This window comes from Condylostylus longicornis, unplaced genomic scaffold, assembly GCF_029603195.1.
Source record: "Condylostylus longicornis isolate FDR11 unplaced genomic scaffold, ASM2960319v2 ptg000003l, whole genome shotgun sequence".
NCBI classification, from domain to species: Eukaryota; Metazoa; Arthropoda; class Insecta; order Diptera; family Dolichopodidae; genus Condylostylus; species Condylostylus longicornis.
The window spans coordinates 1,192,019-1,217,569 of NW_026577972.1; the positions used below are offsets into that span (position 1 = coordinate 1,192,019).

General features: G+C 28.5%; 1 protein-coding gene across 9 annotated transcripts in view; it reads right to left on the reverse strand.

The window, feature by feature from the left end:
- Positions 1–8,956: 8,956 nt before the first annotated feature.
- LOC129606238 (putative mediator of RNA polymerase II transcription subunit 24) overlaps positions 8,957–25,551 on the reverse strand; it is a 40,791-nt gene continuing 24,196 nt past the window's right edge. For 6 of the 9 annotated variants that reach the window (XM_055516498.1, XM_055516436.1, XM_055516454.1 and 3 more), the window contains 3 exons: positions 14,048–14,075; positions 12,385–12,665; positions 8,957–12,102 (listed from right to left, as the gene is read on the reverse strand). In XM_055516498.1, coding sequence (XP_055372473.1) covers positions 10,657–12,102; positions 12,385–12,633 — 1,695 coding nt within the window. In that variant the 5' untranslated portion in view covers positions 12,634–12,665; positions 14,048–14,075 and the 3' untranslated portion in view covers positions 8,957–10,656. The remainder of the gene's footprint in view (positions 12,103–12,384; positions 12,666–14,047; positions 14,076–25,551) is intronic. The other 3 variants (XM_055516506.1, XM_055516488.1, XM_055516480.1) reach the window with 1 other exon arrangement.

The following is a 25,551-nucleotide window of genomic DNA, read 5'->3' on the forward strand; positions in this document are numbered from 1 at the left end:
AAACATAAAAATATTAAATAAAATACAATCTTTGGCAAGTTTATATATCGCTTTAATTTGAATACAAAACAGCCTTTAAAGAAAGGAAAAGACACTTTTGAAAAATGATTATAATTTTTGAATGTGTTTTTTATGACGTAAATAATAAATGTATTAACGTGTAGTTTACTTTACGTATTGTAACCGTTATACGACTTTTAAATAATGCAAATAGGGGGCTCAATAATTAATTGAATTTAACGTGTGATTTTCTTTTGAATTGCTGAAAAATATGAAAAGAATAATTGTTATTTTAAATAAAACTTTATTCTATTCTTATTTAATTTTAATTTTACATTTTATTATTATATTTATTTATTTTTTGCTTTTTATTTCATTATGAAATATCAGATAAAGATTTTTTGAATACTTTCTTTTGGTTTTAGGAATTTTTTAGGTTATAAGAATGTTATTGTGAAAAAAATTAATATAATTTGATTATAGATTTGATGTAATAGAAAAAAATACCAAGAAAATATTTTTAATGCCGATTTAAAGAAAATTTTTAATTCATGATAAGGTAAAAAAGCGTTATCATAATATGTACATAAATAATACGTATATAATATGTAAATCTGATAAAAGAATAAACGAGAAAGAAAACAAAAAAATATTAAATAAGAAAAAAAAAATACAAAAAAGTAATAAAAAAAAAGAATTTCAAGAACAATAAAAATAATCTACATTTATGAATTTTTAAAAAAATATTTTGTATTTCTAAAACTTCAGTTTTCTATTTTAATATTTCGCTTGAATTTTAAATTTTTGCATAGTGACATTTACCCATAGTGACATAATTTAAGAAATACTATTTCTAAATTATTTACACAGAATTAAGACTATTTAAAATGTTTTTGTGCATAAAACACCATTACTCTATAGCTTCGATTACAATAAAAATATAAAATAATGCTTGTTATAGCGAGAAAAATATTTTACATTGAAATCGGCGTAAAATTATATTGGATAGTGTTACAGCCAACTCTTTTTCAAATAAACATAATGACACAAAAATTTTTATATAGTGTTATACGTTTTTTTGTGTTCTGAACTTAAAATCATCGAAATTATTGTTTTGTTTTTTAGAAATGTTAAACTTCATTGAAAGTATACGTCATTTAAAATCACATTTATCAAAACATTGTACTAAAATGAAAATTAATAATTTTATTTTAATATTTGACATTCTATAGAACATCAAAATTTCATCTATATTGTTTTTTCATGTAATGTCAATTTTAATCCGTTGTCAGATTTTATTTAATGCCAACTTGTTGACTCAATTTATGTTATTTAATACAACAACACCCCCCGTTAATAAAGTTACTATTCGTTCTTTCTTTTCACTTAAATATTCAATAAACTAATACCTATACATAAGTACTATACTATGTACATAATTGTAAAAATAATTTTAAACTCAATTTTTATTTTCACAGAAAATGTGAAATTGAAAAAACCTCGTCTATTTTTGAATTTTGTGATATTAAACGGTCCTTTTTCACAACCCGGTTGTTAATTGTGTACATTTTCCGATTTGATATTGACCATCAGAATGTACTTTAATTACAAACTTTAAAATTTGTTCTTCTCAAATATGCAAATTTTATAAGTAGCATTAAATGTTGTAGCGAACAAGTGATCTGTAGTTCTCTTATTTTTCTATATATATAATATTATAGAGAAAATATTGAATAATTAAAAAATAGTTATTAGTATACAAAAAAATCAATAAAATTATTTCAAATTATTTGACAATGTTCTTCAACTATTTTTTATGTATTTCGTATGTGACTTGGTATGATTGTGTTAAAAGTATGTTAGTTTTTGTGCATATAATAGATAATTATTAATTATATTATAAAAAAAATTAAATTAACTTAATTTAACTAACGTAAGAGTTTGTCATTTTCCATTTTATATATAAATTATAATAAAACATTATACTGCCATCTATACTGCGCAGTAGTAGTAAAATTTAGCTATATTATTGCGCAGTATTCTTATAGCAACTGCATAAACTACGAGTATTACATTTTTATTTTCGATAATTCAGATATGTACCAAAAATTCTAAATCAAATCTTAAAATTCTTTTCACATTTATACTTATATGTCTGCATAATTTGAATATGTTACTTTTACAAATTGCTAACATACTCGAGTAATTCTATAATATCTTAACATTTATTTCTATTATGCTTTTTAAAAATTTTGCAGTTTGGATTTACTGAACATGCTTTGTATTTAGATCTAAGTTCGAACCGAATTATAGAAAAACTTGCTGATCTCTGCTCAACACTTTTGCAAAAATTTAATAATCGATATGGCTAAATTGGGAAAAGTAGTACTTAATAAAGCATAATGGTTCATTTAACATTTTAGAGAAAAAACGAGACACGCAATATCGAATAATTCTTCTCACTTGAAAATTGCATTATGCAAATTATAATAGTTACTCATTTTCTTCTCACTTGCCGAGTAAAATAGCTAGATAGACGATCAGGCCCTTAAATAACACACATTTATTCATGTACTAACATATTGCATACATATAGAGGATGAGATAAGGAAAAATATGGTATGGTATTTGCCATTTGCTTTCTGCATTCATAGAAGTTCCGAAAATCTATTCGGAAATAGAGATTTTCTTTTGTAGAACATATAATTGTTGTTTCATCATAAGTCATTTCAATCTTTGTTTTAATCTTTAAAATTTTGAAAGTAAACTTGAGGTCTGAGATATGTCAGGAGTTAGAACCCTATTAATACTGACAATGTTAATTTTTCTCTTTAGTTTCTAAATTAAAAAAACAAATACTTATTTTTATAAGTACAGTTTATTTGTGTTTTGTAATTAATTGATAACAAATTAAAATGTATATATTTAGTTCGAAAGGTAAGGAGGTAGAAAAATATTTCTTTCTATAACGAAATGAATTTTTTGTTACGATTATAGAACTTTCAAATTCTTATACAGCTTACCGTGCGAAAGTTTTCTTTTATAGAGAAATACATTTCTCAAAGAGATCTACGTATTTTTGTTGCTAATTTATTTCCATTATTTATCGTATTTATTTAGCGTTTTTGAGTTATTATATAAGTTATCACCGTCTTTAGTTACATATTCAAGTGGTATCAAATTACATCTTCAGTACGATACTAATTTCTGTTCACATGAAAATTGCTGACACAGCGTCTGCAATCGAACATGTTTAAACATGAAGAAATTACGAAATTATCGTTCCCATCAAAAATGCTGACGAAACGTCTATAATTTTGCACGAGGCCGGAAATGAACTTAATTTTAATTACTATAAATACTGTTAGATTTTAAGATATGATTTAGTCTAAAATTGGTGTTAATAAGAATAGAATATTATAATTAAACTATCAATTCGAATTTAAGTAATTGTAAAATTTAATTTTTAAGTAATAGTTGTGACATTGTGTGAAATAAAATTATTTTTTTATAATCGAATCAAGATAGTTTAATAACTGGCGCCCAACGTGACTTGAATCGTGAAATCGCAAAACTCTTCGTTAAATTTTAAAAGAAAAGAAGAAAAATAAGCATATCGCGATAAAAGTGTACCCAACTATAGTGCGCGTATTGTGGAAATCCGAAGTGAAATAAAAAGGAAAAGGAACTGAAGCAAACCGTACTTACAAAAAAGTGTTGAAGATTGTGCCGCAGTAGGACGTTTACGAGAATAAAAGTTCACGTCTAAAAAGGACAAACACAACTCAACCGCTATTCGCATTACTCACCAAGACTCAAACAGATGAATTACGTTTTTTTCCTGTAAGTAGTTTTTCATTACACTTAATCTTAAAAACTTAACTGAGGGAAACTAACTGCATCTCACTGAATAAGCTTTAAAAATATAGAAGCTTCGTTAATTTTAAAAAAATTAAGATTTAAAAAAATTGAAGTGATAAATGAAAATTAAATTGAAAATTTGAAAAATTAATCATTTAACCGATAATAAATTGAAAAATTAAAATTTAACCAATAAATATTTAATACAAAAAATAAAACAAAAGTAATTGAAAATTTAAATGAAACCAGTAAAAAATTAATAAGATTAACCAATTAAATTTTATATTACCAAGAAATATTTGATTAAAAAATAAAACAAAAGTAATCAGAAATTTAAATAAAACCAGTGAAAAATTAATAAGATTAACCAACTAAAAACTTAAATTTAACAAAAAATTTGAAATTAATCGACAAAATTTGAAAGAAAAATATAATTTAAAAGTTTAAAACCGCGTAATAGAATAATTTAATTAGTGAAATTACCTTAATAAAAAGTTAAAAATGGAACAAATAATGGAAGAGCTCAAAAAATTAAATGGAGCCATCAATGCTCAAATTGAACAAAGCAAACGGTTTGAAATTCGCCTAGCAAAACTAGAGGCTCAGTTCAATACACCACAACCGCAGGTAACAAATTTGGCAGCACCGAAAAGTGAAGACGACCTGAAACAAATATCGAGACTTCCGGACTGTGTCAAAGATTTACAAACCTTTGATGGCGATGCAGTGCAGTATGTATCATGGGTGCACAGCGTAGAATCAATTCTACGAGATTACGAAGTTGTCAGAAACAAACCCATATACAGAGCAATATTACAAGCTATTAGAGGAAAAATTAGAGGTAGAGCAGATGCAGCTCTAATATCGTACAACCTGTTCGACGAAGAATGGCCCGCAATCAAGCAGTGTTTGTCCCTGCATTATGCCGACAAACGGGACATACGCACATTGGAGCACCAAATGAGCACACTGACACAGGGAAGATCAACCATAGATGAATTCTACGCCAGAGTCAACCATCAATTCTCCCTCATAATCAATAAGATCAAGACCGAGAATTATACAAAAGAAACTATAGACGTACTGATAGAATCACAAAGAAACAGAGCACTGGACGTATTTATCCGAGGGCTCAATGGGGAATTGTCCAGGTACTTGATGCTTCAGAAACCGTCAACTCTGCCAGAAGCATATTCAACGTGTCTAGAGCTCCAGAACTATAGTTGCCGAAACTTCGCTATACACAACAGGAATGATAACAACAGAATCACTGTACCATTCAACAAAATGTCCATGAAACGACAACAACCAAGTGCTGGGAACCCAAGGTCGTATCAACCAGAACAGCCATTAACAGTGGAACAACGGAACTTGGCTTACAACATTCAACATCAGAGAGAATCGCAACCTCCACCTAGACCGCCAAAACCGTTAGAGAAGATGGACGTTGACCGATCCATACAAACACGTCAGGTTAATTATATGAACCGGCCAGACAACTACAGGGGAATATACAAGAGGCCACCATCAGTAGGCAACATGCCTAGCAATAAGCACCAAAGGCTATTCAATATGGAAACACTTGAAGACGACGTAGATGACCACCCAGAAGAATGCAGCGAATATGACGAAGAACCAGCATATGCAGATGATGAGGTTCAAGAAGTAAATTTTATGACGGACGCCTTTCAAGCGTTCCTTACTTAGAATTCAAGACAAAAAACAACCAGCTCCTAAAATTTCTAGTCGACACAGGAGCTAATAAAAATTTTGTAAGAGAAGAGATCGCGACAAATGCCAAACCAACAACAAAACCATTCAAGATACGTTCAGCTGGAGGAGATATAACAATCACCAAGAAGATCGGAGGAAGATTTTTTCAGAGTCTGGGAAACAACACCTTCATTGAATTTTTTGTTTTGCCAGGATTGAAGACCTTTGATGGTATAATTGGAGACGACACGCTTAAGAAGCTCGAAGCCATTATAGACAGAAAGAACAACACCTTAAGGATCAAGCCAGATATAAAAATTCCGTTAAAGGCAAAGCACAAACCGATATACAAGAAAGAGATTGTGGCAAAAAACAATAAAGCTACCATTATTACCGCTTCCGGAAAAAGAATCCATAAATCACACATCAAGAACATATAACATTAGAATATTATGTTAATAATCAAAACCTTAGGTTTCTTTTTAGACTAGCAGTCACTAGAATTACAGCATTTCCGAAAATCTTCGAATTCAAAGGCGCAATAGCAACCATTAAACAAGGACAAGGTCAAATCTTGGAAGGAAATTTCAATTTGGTGCACATCATTGATTTAAAGAGCTATGACGAGGTTATACAACAAATCATTCCTTTGGTTGATGGAATCAACTCGACCAGCATAATGAAACCACAGTTAGAACACCAACTGGCTCAAATAATGGAATTTCTGACTAAATTGAGAAGCAGCAAATCAAGAGTTCAACGGTCAATAAATTGGATTGGTACAGCATGGAAATGGCTGGCAGGAACACCAGACGCCACAGACTGGGACAACATCGTTACAAGCCAAGACAAGCTGATACAAAATAATAATCAACAGTACAAAATAAATCGTGAAGTTATGAGGATAACAAACCAAGTAGTAGAAAGATTTAACCACATTTTGGAACATGTAGGGAACTTAGATCATCGATCCGAACAAATAATATTTAACAAACTTGGAATCATAAAAGAAGCCTTGGGAGAAATCGTGTTAGCGACAGAATTAGCAAAAAATGGAATTGTCAACACAAATCTTCTTAGCAGGATTGAAATCCAAAAAATACTGAAGGAGATCGATACATTACCCTACGTCAACGAAATTGAGGCAATAGAATACGCAAAACCACAGGTAGTAACCAATGGACGAGAAATTCTCTACATATTATCAGTACCGAAGACAGGCAACCAGTACTATGACCACATTATAGCGAGATCAACAATCCGAAACTCCCAACAAGTCTACCTCGAATATCAGGAACTTCTCGTGAAAGATGACGTATATGGCATATCGACAAAATGCGAGAATTTAAGAAACATCACCATATGCGAAAGAAGTAAAATTCGAAAACTGGACGAAGGACACTGTATGTATCAACTGCTAAAGGGAATAAACGCCAGTTGCAGCCTTCAATACAATAAGGAAGAAATCATAGAAACCATAAGTGAAAATATCATCTTTCTCAATAATTTCAATGGGGAGCTAACAAGTGGCAACACGAGCAAACACTTAACTGGAAGCTTTATGATACAGCATACCAACGAAACCGTTCACATAAAAGGTCAGAAATTTACAAGCGAATCTGCCACCACGTCGCAAGTTTTACCACCTGTTCTTCAAGAAAATTTAAAAGAAGGAGATATCAAGCTAAGCCTCGACTACATTCACGATCTTCATATCAGCAACACAAAACAACTTCAGAAGCTAATACCAAGGAGCCAACTCTCTATAGCATCCGATATTACTATAGGACTCGTCATCATTGCAGTCATCATCATTTGGGTCATCAAGAAAAACATCAGCAAGGTTGTGAGAAAACGCACTCCAACAGTGGTTCCTACTATAGAGATTCCGCAAATTTCAGTCATAGAAGCACCAAAATTCCAGCTTGATCTACGGGACGCAGATCTTTGAAGGGGGAGGAGTTATCACCGTCTTTAGTTACATATTCAAGTGGTATCAAATTACATCTTCAGTACGATACTAATTTCTGTTCACATGAAAATTGCTGACACAGCGTCTGCAATCGAACATGTTTAAACATGAAGAAATTACGAAATTATCGTTCCCATCAAAAATGCTGACGAAACGTCTATAATTTTGCACGAGGCCGGAAATGAACTTAATTTTAATTACTATAAATACTGTTAGATTTTAAGATATGATTTAGTCTAAAATTGGTGTTAATAAGAATAGAATATTATAATTAAACTATCAATTCGAATTTAAGTAATTGTAAAATTTAATTTTTAAGTAATAGTTGTGACATTGTGTGAAATAAAATTATTTTTTTATAATCGAATCAAGATAGTTTAATAACTTATATGGGTACATTCTAAGGATATCATAAATATTATGATAATTTCCATCATTTTGATTTGTAAATCAAATGCAAATAAAGAAGCTCTTACAAGGTGATGGTGTTCATGATGTACATATAAATTTTTTGGCCCATTGTTTTGTTATCTGCTTTCCTTTTCTACATCAAAATCGGTCATTCCTTGTTTTCGTAAATTAAAATCTGCACAATATTTTCTAAGGATTGCACCTTCAATGAACGCTGGCTGTCAACTAGCTGCCAAATAAGACTTCGTAAATATAAAACGCGCGTAAACTTTGTAAACATTGTGTGCAATTTTTAGTTTCCATGTTTAGGTTCTTGGCAATAATAACGCAAAAATTTAAGTTTTCAATTTAGTTTTAATATTTTATAATGTTTAAATGAATTAATTGCATATTCAGTATTTTATAGGATTTTTAAGATACAGAAAAAAAAGAATTGCTATCAAAATTTTACATTTACGAATAGATATTCAAGTTGGTGTACTACTTGACAACTCAAGTTTATAGCGCTTCCGTAAATGCATATTTTTTGTAAACTCATTGCCAAATTTTGTACAAATTTTGAATTTACGAAAACGGATAAAATTATAAATAAAACAAAAACTGAAATTCACAACGCTACCGTTAAAAAAAGTAATAGAATCCAAGAGCTTTGCAAAACTTAACGCAAATGACATTCTCGAAAACTGGTATAACATTATATGAGAATGAGTTCAATATTATGCATAACATATATCTATAACATTAATCTATATTGCAGTTTTATCGCATTTTTGAATGCTTTCATTTGCGTTTATTTAAAAAAATAAAAAAACACTTTTTTCGTTTTTATTTCATTTTATTCAGAATTAATTTTTCTCTGCGGTTACATTATTAATTTTATATTTAATAAGTAATAATATTTTTTTCAAATTTTTATATAATATATATGAATGTTTTATACAAACTAATATTTTAATAATATATATATATATATCTATATAATAATTGACAAAGTATAAATTTTGATATCTAAAATGTTTGTTTATAAAATGGAAGAACATTTTGTATATATATATACATTATGAATGGATATAATTATGGTGGTAAGTCATTTACGTTATAGGTATATAGGGACTACCATAATTTATAATATAAAATTTTCAACACAATTAAGCTATTAAAATGTAAAGTAACATATAACGCCTATATTGTGAAAAAATTTGAAGATTAATTGTGTATAAATATACATAAAAATCGTTAAATTCAAAATTGCACTAAACGGTATAAAATTCAGTTTATAAGTTGAGTTTTTAGGTCAGGGTGTATTCCTGTACGTAAATTTATGTAGCAATACACTCTGATCTCAAAATTGCAGTAATAAAATATTTATACAAAATTCAGCTTATGTATTCTAATTGTTGAATTAAGTATTTATACCATATTGCTGCTATTTTGAAGGCATGTACAATTATGCAACAATTTTGATACTACGAATTTGATACGAATTTCAAACATTTTTGAATGTCAAAGTAAAATATGTTGTAAAATAAAAAACATATGGGAAAAAAGTAAATTAAAAAAAATTATGTAGATATTTATAAAGGATATTTCGAATAAGGTGGCAAATAATTTCAGGGATGAATCTTTGATCATTTTCCAGCAAAAAATTGGTGCATGGGTTGGAGGGAAGGGTGCAGATGTACTCGTTTTTGAGCTACAGCCTGTTGCAAAAAATAGTAACGGGCTTTTCTGTAATTATTTATATAATAATTATTATATTTATATAAGTAATTATTTATATGCAGGAAAATTCCAGTACTTTTTTTTCAACAAGCTGTAGCTCGAAAACGAACATATCTGCAGTCCCCAACCATACAATTTTTTGTTGGAAATTGATAAAAAAATCATTCTTGGAATTATTTGCCACCTTATGCGAAACATCCTGTATGTGTACTTATACATACATAAATGAAAATAAAACCTAATTTCGAAATTGTACAAATGCTATAATATTTCTATATAATATGGTTTCATATAAAAATTCAGAATTACGTATTAATACCGTAAATTTTATTTCAAATACAAATTTTTCTAAATAACTAAATTGAAATTTATACAAATATAAAATTTCTTTAAGGCATTCCAGTAAATTTTAAAATTACATATGTAGGAAAAGTAAACAAAAATATACAAAAAAAAATGAAATTCTAAACTTGTCTTTGATTAAAAATTTATTTTGACAATTTTAAACACTTTACTTATAAACTTCAAGTCTAATATAAACATATTAACATACATAATGGAACAGTTGCGAAACTAAAAATTGCATGTCTATCTAAGCCTTTATAAAATTATTTTGTGTTAATTCCATTACAGCTCAGGCAAATTGTAAAAAAATTACAAACTGTTTGATTGCTATCAAATCAAACCTATGGTTTATATTCAAGCAAACGTGCACATATGCAACCGTATGATCGCATGCAATTAAGCAATTAAATAGTTTGTAATTTTTTTCAAATTGATTACAATTTTTAGTTAACGCGATCGATTTGAGTTGACAATCAAGCAGTAATTGCGAAACTAAAAATTGCATGCCTATACCTGAGCCCTAATATTACTACAATATTTAAATTCTGGAGAAGGGGGGAGGGGGACGAAAAAGGTTGTCTTTTTTATATATTTTTTTTTTGTGTTGCTTTGCTATGATAAAAGTATTTTTTTTATAATTTTTGAATTATTTCAAATTTTTTTCTTAAATCCACAGCGTCATTTTTTGGATCATATTTCTTTTTGGCCATTAATTTAGCACGCATTTCAGCTGCTGTCATTGGTAAATTAAGTAATTGTTTTTGTTTTGAATCATTTTGCTGTTCATCCTTTTGTTGTGGTTGATGCTGTTGTTGTTGTTGCTGCTGTTGTTGTTGATTACTATCCAATGGTTGTTGAACTTTTGATTTATTCTGTTGAAGTTCGTCTGAATTTTTTGATAAATTGTCCATGCGATTATTATGATTATTATTAATATTTAAACCTTTGATCTGTTGACTATAATCATTATTATCTAGATCATGTTGTTGTTGTTTTCGATTATTTTGTTCCTCAACAGTAATTGTTTGTTGAAAATTTTTTGTTATTTCTTTAATATCATCTTTATTTTTACTGGCATTATTATTATTATGAATATTATGATTATTATTATTGATTTTATTATTTGATGATGATGATGATTGCCCGGAAGATGTTACTATTGTTGTAGTTGTTGTAGTTGCTGATGAATTATTATCATTAATTATATTTGAATTTTGATAATCAATATTTTCATTATATTGATAATTTCCATGATGATGATGATTACTGTTATTATAATTATTACTATAATTTATATTTTTATTTAAATTATTATTTAAATGTATATTATTAATTGAACTGCTATTGATATTATTATTATTATTTGATGTATATTCATTATTATCATCATATTTATTATTATTATTTTTATTATGATGATGACTACTTGTATCAACCATCATAATATTATTATTGGCACCATTATTATTTAATTTTGAATCTATCTCATCATTATCATTATCATCATCATTATTATCATCATCAATATTTTCATTGTCATTATTATTTTTAATTGTTGTGAATTGTGTTGCAGGGAATAATTTTGGTAAAGATGGAGGAGATGATGATGATGATGTTGTTGTCTTTGTTATTTTTTCCACTTCTTGTTCGGTTATTATTGTTGATGTTTTAACACCACCATCACTCTTTATTATTGTTGAAGATGTTGATGATAATGGCAATGGCATTGATGATGATGATTGTAATTCTTCTGTTTGTATTCTTGTTAGTGGTATAGAAGATGTAGTTGTTGTTGATATTGATGATGAGGGTGGAGGCGTCGGTTGTTTTGCTGCAAATGTTGACATTGATATTTTATTACTTTCTTTGGTTGGCGATGATATTGTTGAAGTTGATTTGATTGTTATTGTTGATGATGTTAATATATCTGAATCTGATTGTGCTATATTAGATGTTTTTGTTGTTATTGCAGTTGCATTTAAAACAGTTTTTTGCATTTGTAAAATTTCATTTTCTTTTTGTGGATCAATTACTAATAATTGGACTTCATTTGCTATTGCTTTTATTCTTTGAACCACCTATATATATATATATATATATATGTACATTATTATTTTATATAATAAAAAAGAAAATAAATGTACAAATTTATTAAAAAGTATATTGATAATTGATTCGTATCAGATTGTATGCGTGACATCTTATGCAAATTGCAACAAAATTTTGTATTATTTGACTTATTCATTTGAATTTTTAAGTTAATTATGTATGTATGTATTTAGTGATAATGTGAAATTGCAATTTGCATGTCAAAAATATTAGTAACTATGACTGTTTGTATATAAAATTAGAAATTTTACCTGTTTATGAGTTTCTGATCCAATATTAACACCATTTACTTCTATAATACGATCACCTTCTTTTAGGCCAGCCGCTTCAGCTGGTGACTTTTCATCAATTTTACCAATATATTGACCAAGTTTACCTTTTTCGGAATGTAAGTTAAAACCATAACCATCAAAATTAGGTCTTTTAATAACATGGCAAAGTCTTTGATGTACTCTCAATGGATCAGCATTTGTAACAGATGGCGGTGGTGGAGTACTCATTTTTTATTATTTTGTATTTTTTTTCTGTGTATCTGTATATTAATATTTTTATTCTTTTGTTAATATTTTCATATGTACATATACAGGGCGTTTTGCATATGGTGGAAAATAATTTCAGAGATGATTCTTTTATCAATTTCCAGCAAAAAATTGTATGGGTGTAAAAAAAAATTACGGACTTTTTCTGCATATAAATAAATGCTTATAACTTCGCAACCATAGAACATAGCCGTATTACCATATTAATTTATATAAAATTTCAGTACTGTGTTTTTCAAAATACATTGTGTGCCAAGCTACTATTGATGTTGTATGGCAGCTACCAGAAAGAGCCATGCAATTTTAACGAATTTTATCAAACACACCGGCCCTACTAATATATTCGTTTGTGTGAAATTTCAATACTACAACTTTTATAGTTTCTGAGATATAGCTAAATAAATTTTGAAGTTGTATGGCAGCTACCCGAACCGGTACCCCGATCATGTTTAATTTAAATAGAGGTCTGGCACTTTCTTCAATAAATCATTTGTGAACCCTATTTAAATTGGATATGATTTGGATACTAGTTTGGGTAGCTGCTACGCAACTTAAAAATATATTTGTCTACATCTCAGAAACTATAAAGGCTGTGATATTAAAATTTCACACAAGCCAATATATTAGTAGGGCCAACGTGTTTAATAAAATTTGTTGAAATTGCTTGGCTCTTTCTGGTAGCCGCCATACAACTTCAACAGTAGTTTTGCCAAATATCTTAGAAAATATTGAAAACACAGTACTGAAATTTTGCATTAATTAATTACCATATTAACCATACCATGGCAACTTAAAAACATAGTATGTCCCCTACCCATTTTTGACATATATTTATTCGCACATAGACAACATTATTTATTGACATAGCAACTCTATTTTTTCTCATTTTTTTTGTTTCTTTTTTCGATGCGCTACAATAAGAGCTGAAAGTTAACCCATACATTTTTTATACAAACAACATTCACAAATATTTTGTGAATTTTAATGCATTTTCCGCATGTTTTTTGAACGCATTTAACTGGCTTTATCGTAGTGACTGGCTTAATCTTATAGTAGTGTATCGAAAAAAAAAAGTTATAACATTTTTCGAGAAATTTCGAGTTTTGTAAAAAAACTTTACTGTGTTGCATGGTTCCGAAGTTATAAGGATTTATGTATATGCAGTAAAAGTTCAGTATCTTTTTTTTCAACAGACTGTAGTCCGAAAACGAGTATATATAAACCACCCACCCATACAATTTTTTGCTGAAAATTTATCAAAGAATCATCCCTGAAATTATTTGCCATTTTATGCAAAACACCCTGTATACATATATTATATATGTATATACATGAATATATATGTATACAAGTATATAAGTTAATATTAAAGTACTTTTTTAATTTATTCCAGTGTTAAAATTCTGCAAAAAAGGAGAATATAAATAAGAACATAATTATTAATTAAAAAAAAATTTCTTACGAAATTATCGCGATAAAAAAAACTAAAGAAAAAAGCGGAAAAATGAAGAAACTTCGAATTTTTCTCAAATTAGAATGCTTTCTTGGTTCTCTGAAATTAAGTACATACATAAAATGCAAACTATAAAGTAATATTTTGATTTTAAGCTCTTTTAAAATAGCCTCTATCTTTTTCAGAACTGGAGGTATAAACAAAGAAGCTTGGGCAAATGGAAATTTTGTTAAAAAAATTTATTTCAAAATTGATAAAATCCATGCGAAATGGACGTGGAAACCGTTGAGATTTAGTTGACTAACTTTAACGGTTAGATTTTAACCAATGGTGTATGTTGATGTATACCTTTATAAATCACTATATACTTTACGTTTATATCATGACAATTATATGTATATATGAATTTAGTATTTAAAATTTAGTATTAATTAAATAAATTAATTTAAAATTTAGTAATTAATTAAAACAAGAATTTAGTATTAAAAGAATGAAATGCAGAGGACCCAAATTTTAAAATTTATTCGAATTTCATTGTTTTAATTTCAACCGGTTTCTGCAAAATATGCAAATTTTGAATATTTTTATCGTAAATAAGTACGGGATGATTTAACTGTATATTCGTATAATCGGATAATCGGATAATAATTCGTATAATTCTGTTTTTAACTATTATTATTTTAGTAATTAACTATTTTTCACTTTTTTTTTCATTAAAATACGATTTTAATGACTATTCGAAAGTCAAGTTTCTAGCAGTCAACAACTACGTTATTTATTGTATTCAATTACGATATATAAATAAAGTATTTAGCTATTTATAAGTATTTTTTTAAATTCCAAATCTATAAAAAGACTTTGATTGATTGAGTATAACGATAACGGTGATCATATATTTTTGTGATTAAAATTTTATAGAATTTGTTTTTAATTGAAAACAAGTGAATAACAGTAGTAACGTAAAATAAAAGAAATACGGAATTATTTATGTTTAATCAATGATAAGCTTAAATAATCTCTCCCTATGAAGGAAATATCGGAGCAGTGATAGGGATTATAACTGGAAAAAGGAATCTCCGTTAACGATTTCTGCAGCAACTATACATTGACGAGGAAGAAGAGAATTGCTTGGCGAATATGAATGTTAGGGATCTAAGCTAGTTTATTAAAGACTCGGGTTGGTTCAAGTAAGAGTGGGGATATTGAAGAACCAGCTGTATCACAACGGGCCTTTTTTGTCTGAATGCGTATTCTTTGACAAGTGCTTCAACCTAATCAATGATAAATAAATAACATAAAGTTGTGATAATTGTATTTTGAAATAAAAATGCGAAAATTCAACATATTAGGGACACAATATAAAAATCCTAGATAAAATATGGAAAGAGATGGTCGCCCCTTAAAAATAAATTTTTTTCTTATTAAATAACAGAAATAAAAATTTAATTACGGGATTATGATAGAAAATTGATAAGGTATAAACGATTTATTTTTTTTTCTCTTTCAAATTTTCATTATAGCGATATGATTTGAAATACACATTTGAAAATCAAAAATGATTGAAAATATGATTTAAGCTTTTTAAGATAAAAGTTTAAACTATCTTTGTTTTAATATTTTTTAATTTCAATTGAACATTTATTTCAGTTATAAATACTATATTAAAGTGTAATTAAATTGCATGTTTAAAAAGACTTCCTTTAAAACAAAAACTTTTGAATAATTCGTGAATTTGAAATAGCAATAATTCAATTACATTGCTACAAAATTACAGTTTATAAATTGAATTCTATATTTGTAATAGTATTATTTGAATTTTAAACTCATGATCCTTGTTACACCAAAAGCCAAAATATTACTTTAAACAGTAAAAGTAACAATCATCTTCATTTTACTACCAAATATTAATAAACATTTTATAATATCGCACCTGCGAGTGGAAATTTAAAATTAAACATAGTTGAGCCAAATTTGTAGTTTGTAGTCGTACTTATATATAAAACATCCATTGCTTAGATCAAACATTAAAACATCGCCGAAAGGTGCAAATAAAAACATCGTTTAGTTATAACTAAGCAACTATCAGTTATAGAAAAGGGAGGAAAAAGATAAGATAGCGTAGTTAAAATAGAGGAAGGAGATAAAAGAAAAAGTAAAATAAAATGACGAGCACAAATAAAAACTTAAAGACTAACAACAAAACCAGACGCACAATAAAAAGAACAATACAAGAAAAAGCGACAAGAGAGAAAAAAAAATCTGATGTGGTCAGCACATAACCAACCGCATTGTGTATTGTCTAGTTAAATGAAAGTGTTGCAGAATATTATAAAAATGTCTGTTAAATATTTCTTTCCAATTTTTAGGAGATTAGTAAGCTTATAGTTAACATACCTAGAAAAATGTAAATTTGGCTCTTAGTAGAGGTTCGCTTTGTGCTACCCGAATTCCCTGAAATGCTCGCCAGTTAGTTTCGGTAACAACCAGAACTCAAATATCAAATTTCAAGAAATTCCATCAATTCGTTCCGTAGATATGGTGAAAAACGTTAAATCGGCCCGCAGATCAGTTTTCGAGCCCTGATCTTTCCAAAAAATTTACATGTTCATTGTTTTAATACGAGGAATTCAAATATTAAATTTCAATGAAATCGGTTGATTATTTCTCTTTATATGCACAAAAATGTATATTTGGCCCGTAGTAAACGTCTAGTTGCTGAGGCCTAATCTTTCCAAAAAATTTACATGTTCATTGTTTTAATACGAGGAATTCAAATATTAAATTTCAATGAAATCGGTTGATTATTTCTCTTTATATACACAAAAATGTATATTTGGCCCGTAGTAAACGTCTACTTGCCGATGCCTGATTTCTGCCAAAACATAGGAATTTTTGCGGACGGTCGAGCTGAGCCTATATATAAAATTTCAAGTAAATCGGTTGAATATTTTCTTCAAAATGTTCAAAAATGTAAAACAGGCCCACAAAAAAGTGCAGTTTCCGAGGCCTGATATATACCAAAAGTTGATCAATCCGTGCCATGGTGGAAATAAACTTACATAGAAAATTTCATCAAAATCGGTTCAGCAGAACTTGAGATACACGCGTGCACACACAGACCGACAGACCGACAGACCGACAGACCGACAGGTTGCTAAAAATAGTTTATTTACACTTCCCTACTATGGAGAAGTACGTTCCCACCGAAAACTCGATATGCAAAATTTGTTGCCATCACATAACCTACCTATTGTTTACACAATACGGTCGGTAATAAATAAATAAGAGCGCACAAGAAAAAAAGAAAATTACCACAAATTTTAATTACACAAAAGTTTAGAACTAAGAGTACTCTTACTGACAGTAAGATCAACCACCAAAGAATTAGAATTAATAAACCCAACATTGTATTGACCGGCTCATATCTACCACAATCAGTAGAATGATAGTGAACATTATACAATTCAACAGATCTAAGATTCTATACATTATCCCTAACAGAAACTCGTTCCAACAACGAATGAGCCACAATGACCCCAGACACAACTTGATGAATAACCACTATATCCGCGACAACCCTACAATTCCTCAAAGACTGCAAATCGATCAATATCAACCTAGCTTAATAACACGGCAACATAAGAGGATTAGACCAGCCAAAACCGCTTAAAGCAAAACGCAGAAAATTCCCTTGAACAAATTTAATACGAGAAACATCCACTACACGATAGGGCACCCAAACCTGACAACAAGCACACTCCAGAATCTGCTCCAGTCAAGAAACTTCCTAACCCATCTTGTTATAAAGTCCAACTTTGAATTATCCCTTCCAAGAATCATATTCAAATGAGGGCCAAAATGTAACCTATTGTCAAGCATTACCCCAAGATTACAAAAAGTCTAACCCTCTCATATACCGCCTTGTTGAGGCAATAGTCATCCTGGAAAACAGAAGACTCCCTCCTCTGACAAAAACTCAAGGCCCTCAGACAAAGCCAAATGTAAAGAAGCCTGATGCAACCCACATGTAATATGAGAATATACCCACATCATGCGACGAGAAAAATCTGTTCTAAACAATTTTATTAGAAGAATTTCATGCGGAGTAGTATCAAAAGCCTTTCTAGCGTCCGTAAAAATAACATCGACTTGGCCACTCCATCCATAATATTAATAGTATCCGAAACAAACCCTACCAAATTAGTAACCGGAAACTTACCCTTCTTAAAACCATGTTAACTGTAATGAATAAAAAGACCATAGAAAGAATAGGAGTAATCAATCAAAATGACTTCAAAAAGCTTAGGAAAACCCGACATCTTAACTATAGGCCTATAATTACTAACTAAAAAAAGGATACAGTTTTTATGCACTGGAATAACATGCGACTCCTTCCCAGCCGAAGGAAAACAAGGATATCAATTCAAAAGTGATAAAGTGAAAAAAGGAGAAGTGACGAGGTACTACAACTAAGAGCCCCAGACACAAGTACAGACACGACAAACCTTCATCCAGCGAAATGAATCAAGCTAAACCGCTTGATAAGCAACACCTAATCCTATCAAACTTCACTAAAAATTTATAAGAAAATATAGAAAATCATAAATATTAGAAAATTATTAGGAAAAAACTAAAATCACAACCAATACGAGTAATATATAATACATTATCTACAAATCCAAAAAAGACTTAGAAATACAAAAATAAAAAAAATTCCACATATAAAACAGAATATAGAAAAATATAAAAACAATGATAAACATAAAATAAAAACAACAAATTAAAATTAAATTTAAATAAAAGAAATAATACAATAAAAATTAAAATTAAATGGCTGACTACACACATACAGCATCGTGTATAATACACAACTAGTAATGACTTATAAAAACATGGCAAAAGAATTTAAAAAAAAAAACAACTCTAAATAAGAAAAACTGAATGAAACAACTTAAAAATAAAGTTGGCTCAAATCAATGGTTTGCATTGCAGCACTTTTCCCTTCAATAAGTGAAAATATTGCTTCCAAAAACAATCTAGGCAGGGTCGTCGTTTGATTTTTTGGAAGAGGAGAGAAATAATATTCAAAAAAGGGAACCATTTTCAAAAAAGGGGAGCCAATTATTTCAAAAACTTTAAACAAAAATTATAAACAAATTAATAAATAAATTCGAATTAAAAAGTATCACAATAAAAACTTAAACTTAAAATAATATTTTTTACATGAAGCGTTTATACATTTTTTAAAGTTTAGGCTTTAGTTACAATGATTAGAAAATACTCGTACCTTAAAAATTAAAAAAAAACTTATAGAAACGTTTATGACGTTTTTCTGATCATATTTTTACTGCCTTATTCATTTCCTTATGTAAGTTAAAATGGTGTTGAAAAGCATATTTCAAATAAAAAAAAAATCTACTTTAGATTTTCTTACTATAAGTTTAAATAAGATCACAACTTTGTCCCTAGCTTTTCGAATCAATATGTTTAAATAACTCATAAAAGAATTTGGTCAATTTAGTTTTAATCAAAGAAAATATCCTTTCAGCTACCGCACTATGATCTTGCTAATCTGATGGAGCTTTAAATATTTTTTTTCAAGTTTCCAACAATATACTCGATTGACTTTAAGGAAAATGTCAAAATTTTCTATTGAAAAAATTCTATACAAACATATTTCATCTGCTGACGTCGACGAATTTTCCTAAGTTTGGTTATTTGAAACTTTATCTGACCAATTGATTAGCAGGGCTACAAAAAGATAGGTGGTGGCTTTTGAATTAGCAGAAAAAGGTACTCGTATATGTACTCGTATATAATTTCTTATCCAAGATTTTGTCAACAAATTTTTAAATGGTTAAAAAAAAACAGTTAGAATTTGTATTTTTCACCTGAAAAATTTTTTCAAGAATACGAGTAATAATCAATATTGTTTTTGGGTGTAACTGAGGAAAAAACAAATTCGGAACCAAAATGCAAAAGGAGGAGCCAGGGACACAAATCTTCAAATCGGAGCCAAATGGCTTCGATCGGAGCCAAACGACATCCCTGAATATAGGTATACCACTACACTAATAAAATTACTTTTATTCATATACGAAATTATTTCATGGATTGCATACATTTAGAATGAGCGATTTATGCACTTTTTGAAATAAAGCAAAAATAAACTTAAAGAGATGTTAAGATAAAGCTCGATTTTAATAGTTAATTGCGTGAGTTAAGAAAAATAATTTTATTTTTCAATATATGCAATTCACCGTCAACTTTCTACGTTTATAGAAATTTGAAAAACCTTGCGATTGTGGAAAAAAAAGGACCAAAAAATTCAGATTTTACGATAGGCGGTAACTTAAGGGGTGGAGGTGGAAAAAAATTTTCTTCTAACGAACTCTGTAGTAGATTGTTTTCGACAGCAGTATTTTCACTTTTTTAAGAGAAAAAAAAGTGGTACTTACATTGCAAACTATGGGATTGACTCAACTTTATTTAAACATGGTATAAATTAAAATTTAAAGATTTTTTTTTATTTTCATTTTTTATTTAATAATTTGTAAGTTAATTATTATAATAGTGTAATGGTTTAAGTGTTGTAAAAAATTAAACTAAAAAAACGACTTTATGATTATTAATATTGCATACTTTTAGGGATGCAAATATTGCATACTTTTAGATATGTGAAAAGAAATCGAACACAAGTTCAACGGTTAATTGCGTGATTTAAGAGAAATAACTACATTTTTTGATCGCCGTATACCGTGTATCATAAAATTTAAATTTTACGAATTCCGAGGGTAGATAACATGAGTTTTTAATATTTTAGACTTATTGTGTAGAAGAAAAACGGTATCAAAAATTTTTAAATAACAGATTTTAGATAGCGTTTAATTATAGCAGCCATTTTGTTTTTTTTAATTATTTATATATGCTGTGTGACAGCAGAAAAAAACGCTACTACTTTTCTCCTTTTGCAGAGTTCAAAAGATGTTTGCGGTTTCATTACAATAGTCAAAAAATGGCATTTTAAGGTTCTTGAGCGTACATATTCACGGCGGACGGGCGGAAAGAGTGAAATTAATTAGCACTTTTTTTGAAAATTTTTTTAAAATGTGATAAAAAGGCAAGCTTTTCGCCACAAATTACTTCTAATCCAAATTATTTATTAGTTTTAGCTGTCATATTTCCCGAGTAATCATGAAATTTCAAATTAATTGAGCCTTCACATAAATCAAGAAGGAGAGCTCAAAATGCAAAATTTCATTAGTTGTTACTACATTTGTCTATAGAGTCATTCCATCACCCTGATTGGCAAATGTTGTTGAGTTTCGGACACCTTGTATTTTCAATTTATCCCGACGGTATTCTACCAAATTTCCATTCAAAATTGTACTTATATATGTATATATATTTTATATATATTTATATAAAAAAGACGCAAAAAAATTATTAATCAGAATTAAAATTGTCATAAAAATTCTATAGAATTCATAAAAATGATGCTTATTTTTTTCATTTTATTAATATTTTCGATTTCATTATTTATTTTTTTATTACTATACACATAGTTTATCAAGGTGATTAAATCATAAGTCTCGTTTTCTAAACCATTTACTCTTTACCTCTTTTGAAATGATTTTTTTTTATTTAAACATTGAAGTTTGAAATATATTGAGATAACTATATACTTGCATCTTTTTATACAATATATATATTGTATTTATATTATTTGTATATGGCAGTGGAATCTTAAATATTTTACGTGCCAATTTTTGAAATTTTTTGTTAGTATGAAATGACTTTGAAAGAAATTACAAAAATTTCATTGTTATATTGTATTATACTATACATAATTCAGCAATTACAATTAATTAAGCTGAATTGTGTATTAAGGTATTTTTGTAAAACACCCCAATAATATTAAAAATTATTAAGTACTACTAAATGTTGGTTATTTCATATATAAGTAGTTACGTTTTCGAAATATATGGTTATTTTGTATTCTATAAGTATTTTTAGCACAAAAAATTTGGAGAAAAGTGCTTATTAGTTTCATTCATGCTAACATATTTTCTAGTTCGTAGGTTCTGAAAGTCTGAAATAGGTTAACCGTTTTTAGACACTTATAAATAGTTCATTTCGTTAGAAGAAAATTTTTTCCCATCTGCATCCCCTCTCAAGTTATTGACTCTCGAAATTTGTAAAATTGGAATTTGTGGCACCTTATATTTCCAAAACTGTAAGCTTTTCCAAATTTCTATAAACGCAGAGAGCTAATGGTTAATTCCATGCCATTAAAAATATAATTTTTTTCTTAATTCATGCAATTAACCCTTAAAATCTAGCATTTTGTTAACACCTCTTTAAATTTATTTTTGCTTTATTTCAAAGATTGCATAAATCATTCTTCTGAAATGTATGCAATCCTTGAAATAGTTTCGTATGTGAATGAAAGCAATTTTAATAGTGTTGTAGGTGTACATATAGATTACTTACAAGTTATTTGGCATTATCACAGAAATTATTGGAGCTATAACATACAAATTGATGAAAACAAGTGTATTATTAGGACTGTTATGTGTGCTAATAATCGTTGAAATTTCTTGACTCCTTGTGGTAGCTGAAAATACAACTTTGATAGTAGTTTATCTATAACTTAGAAAATATTGAAATTACACAGTACTGACATTTTGCATAAATTAATGTGGTAATACGACGTTTTAAAGTCATAGTCTATCCCATACTCAACTATAGTATATTTACTCGAACATGGGAAAAGAAATTCGTACGACTATCACAGAGTTGACATAGTTAAATCTATTTTTTGTTTCGTTTTTTTAAATTTTATATATTCCATATATTTTTTTATTATAAATACCATATAAGAAACGTTCCATTTTCTATATAATCTTCATTTAACAATATTTTATCTCGCAAATTTGAAAAACATGAGCCTGAGAGATAGATTTTAATATGAAATTGCATATATAATTAACAGCGTTCAAAATGCCTTAAATGCGTTTTCAAAATCTCGGTTTTTGAAGTCAAAAATTTTCAAATCGTCCATATATTTTCTTACAGGACCTTATAAAAAAATTTGTAATTTTCCAAACAAAACTAACAAAATCTGATGTGGTCAGCACATAACTGACCGCAATGTCGGTAATACACCTAGTGTTGTGTGACAACAATTATTCTAAATTCTATATTTCTTATTATTATTTTCCCATGTGCGTTAATATTAATTTGTCAAAACTTAATATTAACGCACATGTATTTGCAAATATTATAGTTAGTTAATTTAAATATTTTCCCATACATAACTTTTTCACAATATTTTAGTAGGAGTCAAATTATATATATTTTGTTTGCTCATTCTACTTTAAGTAAATTTGAAACATATATGATACGTAAGTTAACATGGGAAAATTATGAATTTCATAAATGCATAAAATTGCTTACTAGTCTATTTCTCAACAAACACCTAGTGTAAATTTGGCTCTTAGTAGGATTTCGGTTTGTCCCCGAAAAGCTCACCAGTTAGTTTTGGTTACAATCACAACTCAAATATCAAATTTCTGATCTTTCAAAAAAATTTGTAGATTTATTGTTTTAACACTCCAAATTTAAATATTAAATTTCACGGAAATTGGTTGATTATTTCTCTTTATATACGCGAAAATGCTTTATATACGCGAAAATGCTTTATATACGCGAAAATTGGCCCGGAAAAAGGTTCCGTTCCCAAAGTCTAACATATCCCAAAAGTTAATCAATCCGCGCAAAAGCCAAAATAAAATTTCATCGAAACCGGTTCAGCCAAACTTGAGATACACGATTGCACATACAAACCAAAGGACTAACATCTCTCTAAAAGTAGTTTATTTACGCTTCCCTACTATGTGTTCCCACTGAAAACTTGACATCCGAAATTGGGTGACATCATATAACCTACCTTATTGTATGCAATTGGGGCGGTAAAAATTAATGGTATTAATACCATGTTAAGTCTATGTGTTATACAAGTACACAAATCTCTTTTATGAAATTTTATGATGTAGTTCACAAGAGCTGTTATACGGTTATTATACTCGTATTAATACCATAATACTTTGGTAGAATGGTTGGCGCTGTTACTAAAAAACTTGTTCTACAGTGAAATATAATATATGGCCCATAATATATATCCAATAAAATTAATTATAATTGATTTTTGATATACCGCAAATTTGTCTTTTCAAAATTTTTGATATTGCGGCCCCCTTAAGAGTTTCCGACATATATATATATATATATATATATATATATGCATATATAAGTTCTGTGTGCCGCACTTATATTTTAGATCCTAGTAAACTATGGATAGGGTCTGATGCATAGGGTTTGTGATGACTTTATATCTTATAAAAGTTATAAGCACAGTCAGTATGTGCTTTTTTTTTGGGGGTTTTGTTAAAAATTTTAAAAACTTAAATTTTTTGAAATTTGGCAGTATATTCTATATACAGAGAGACGGAGGTGAGAATATCTATATAAATTCCAATAATATGAAAAATAAACAAATAAATTTTGTGACCTTGCTTTCTGTTATTTGTTGCTTATTTTACTTTTTTCTATTTCATTGAAAATTGAAAATGTGTTGGTTAGTAATTGAGGTTAGACTATATAAATACAGTATAATTGAAAAATAGTTATTGTTTGTTATGTGTACCTATTTACTTATCATCGTCGTTACATTAGAATAACAATACGATATTTATAGTTATACTTATATTTTTTATTTATTCTAGAATTAAGGTTTTTCTTTTTTTAAAAAATTTATCAGTTTTAATTTTCCTCTTGTTTTTTATTTTCACTTCTTTTTTTTTTATTGATATAAAACGATTAAAAATTAAAAGTTAACTAAACAAAACACAAACCCTGACTTCAAAATTGCAGTAAAGGTATCTATATATACAAGGTATCTCGTATCTAAGTGATCTGGTACACGACATTGTATAGGACTTCATGGGTAGATAAAACTTTTGTATAGAGATAATGTTCATAACTCACTTGGTTCCGACTTACAAAGGCTTAACTTGATTTCGATTTCTTGAAATTTTAAATATAATTCCGAATAATTAAATATAATCTGTGCCAGACAAGCGTTTTATTATCCCGAAAGTTGATCAATCCGTGCCATAGCCAAAATAAACTCACATATAAAATTTCATCAAAATCGATTCAGCCAATTTTGAGATGCACGATCGCACTCACAGACTGACAGATCGACAACTTCCTATAAGTAGTTTATTTATGCTTCGCTATGCGTGCGTTCCCGCCTAAAACTATACTATCAATGTATTACTCGGCAAAATTGGTTGCCATTATATAAACTACCTCATTGTGTACAATGCGGTCGGTAAAAAGAAATGGGCTCACATTTTCAA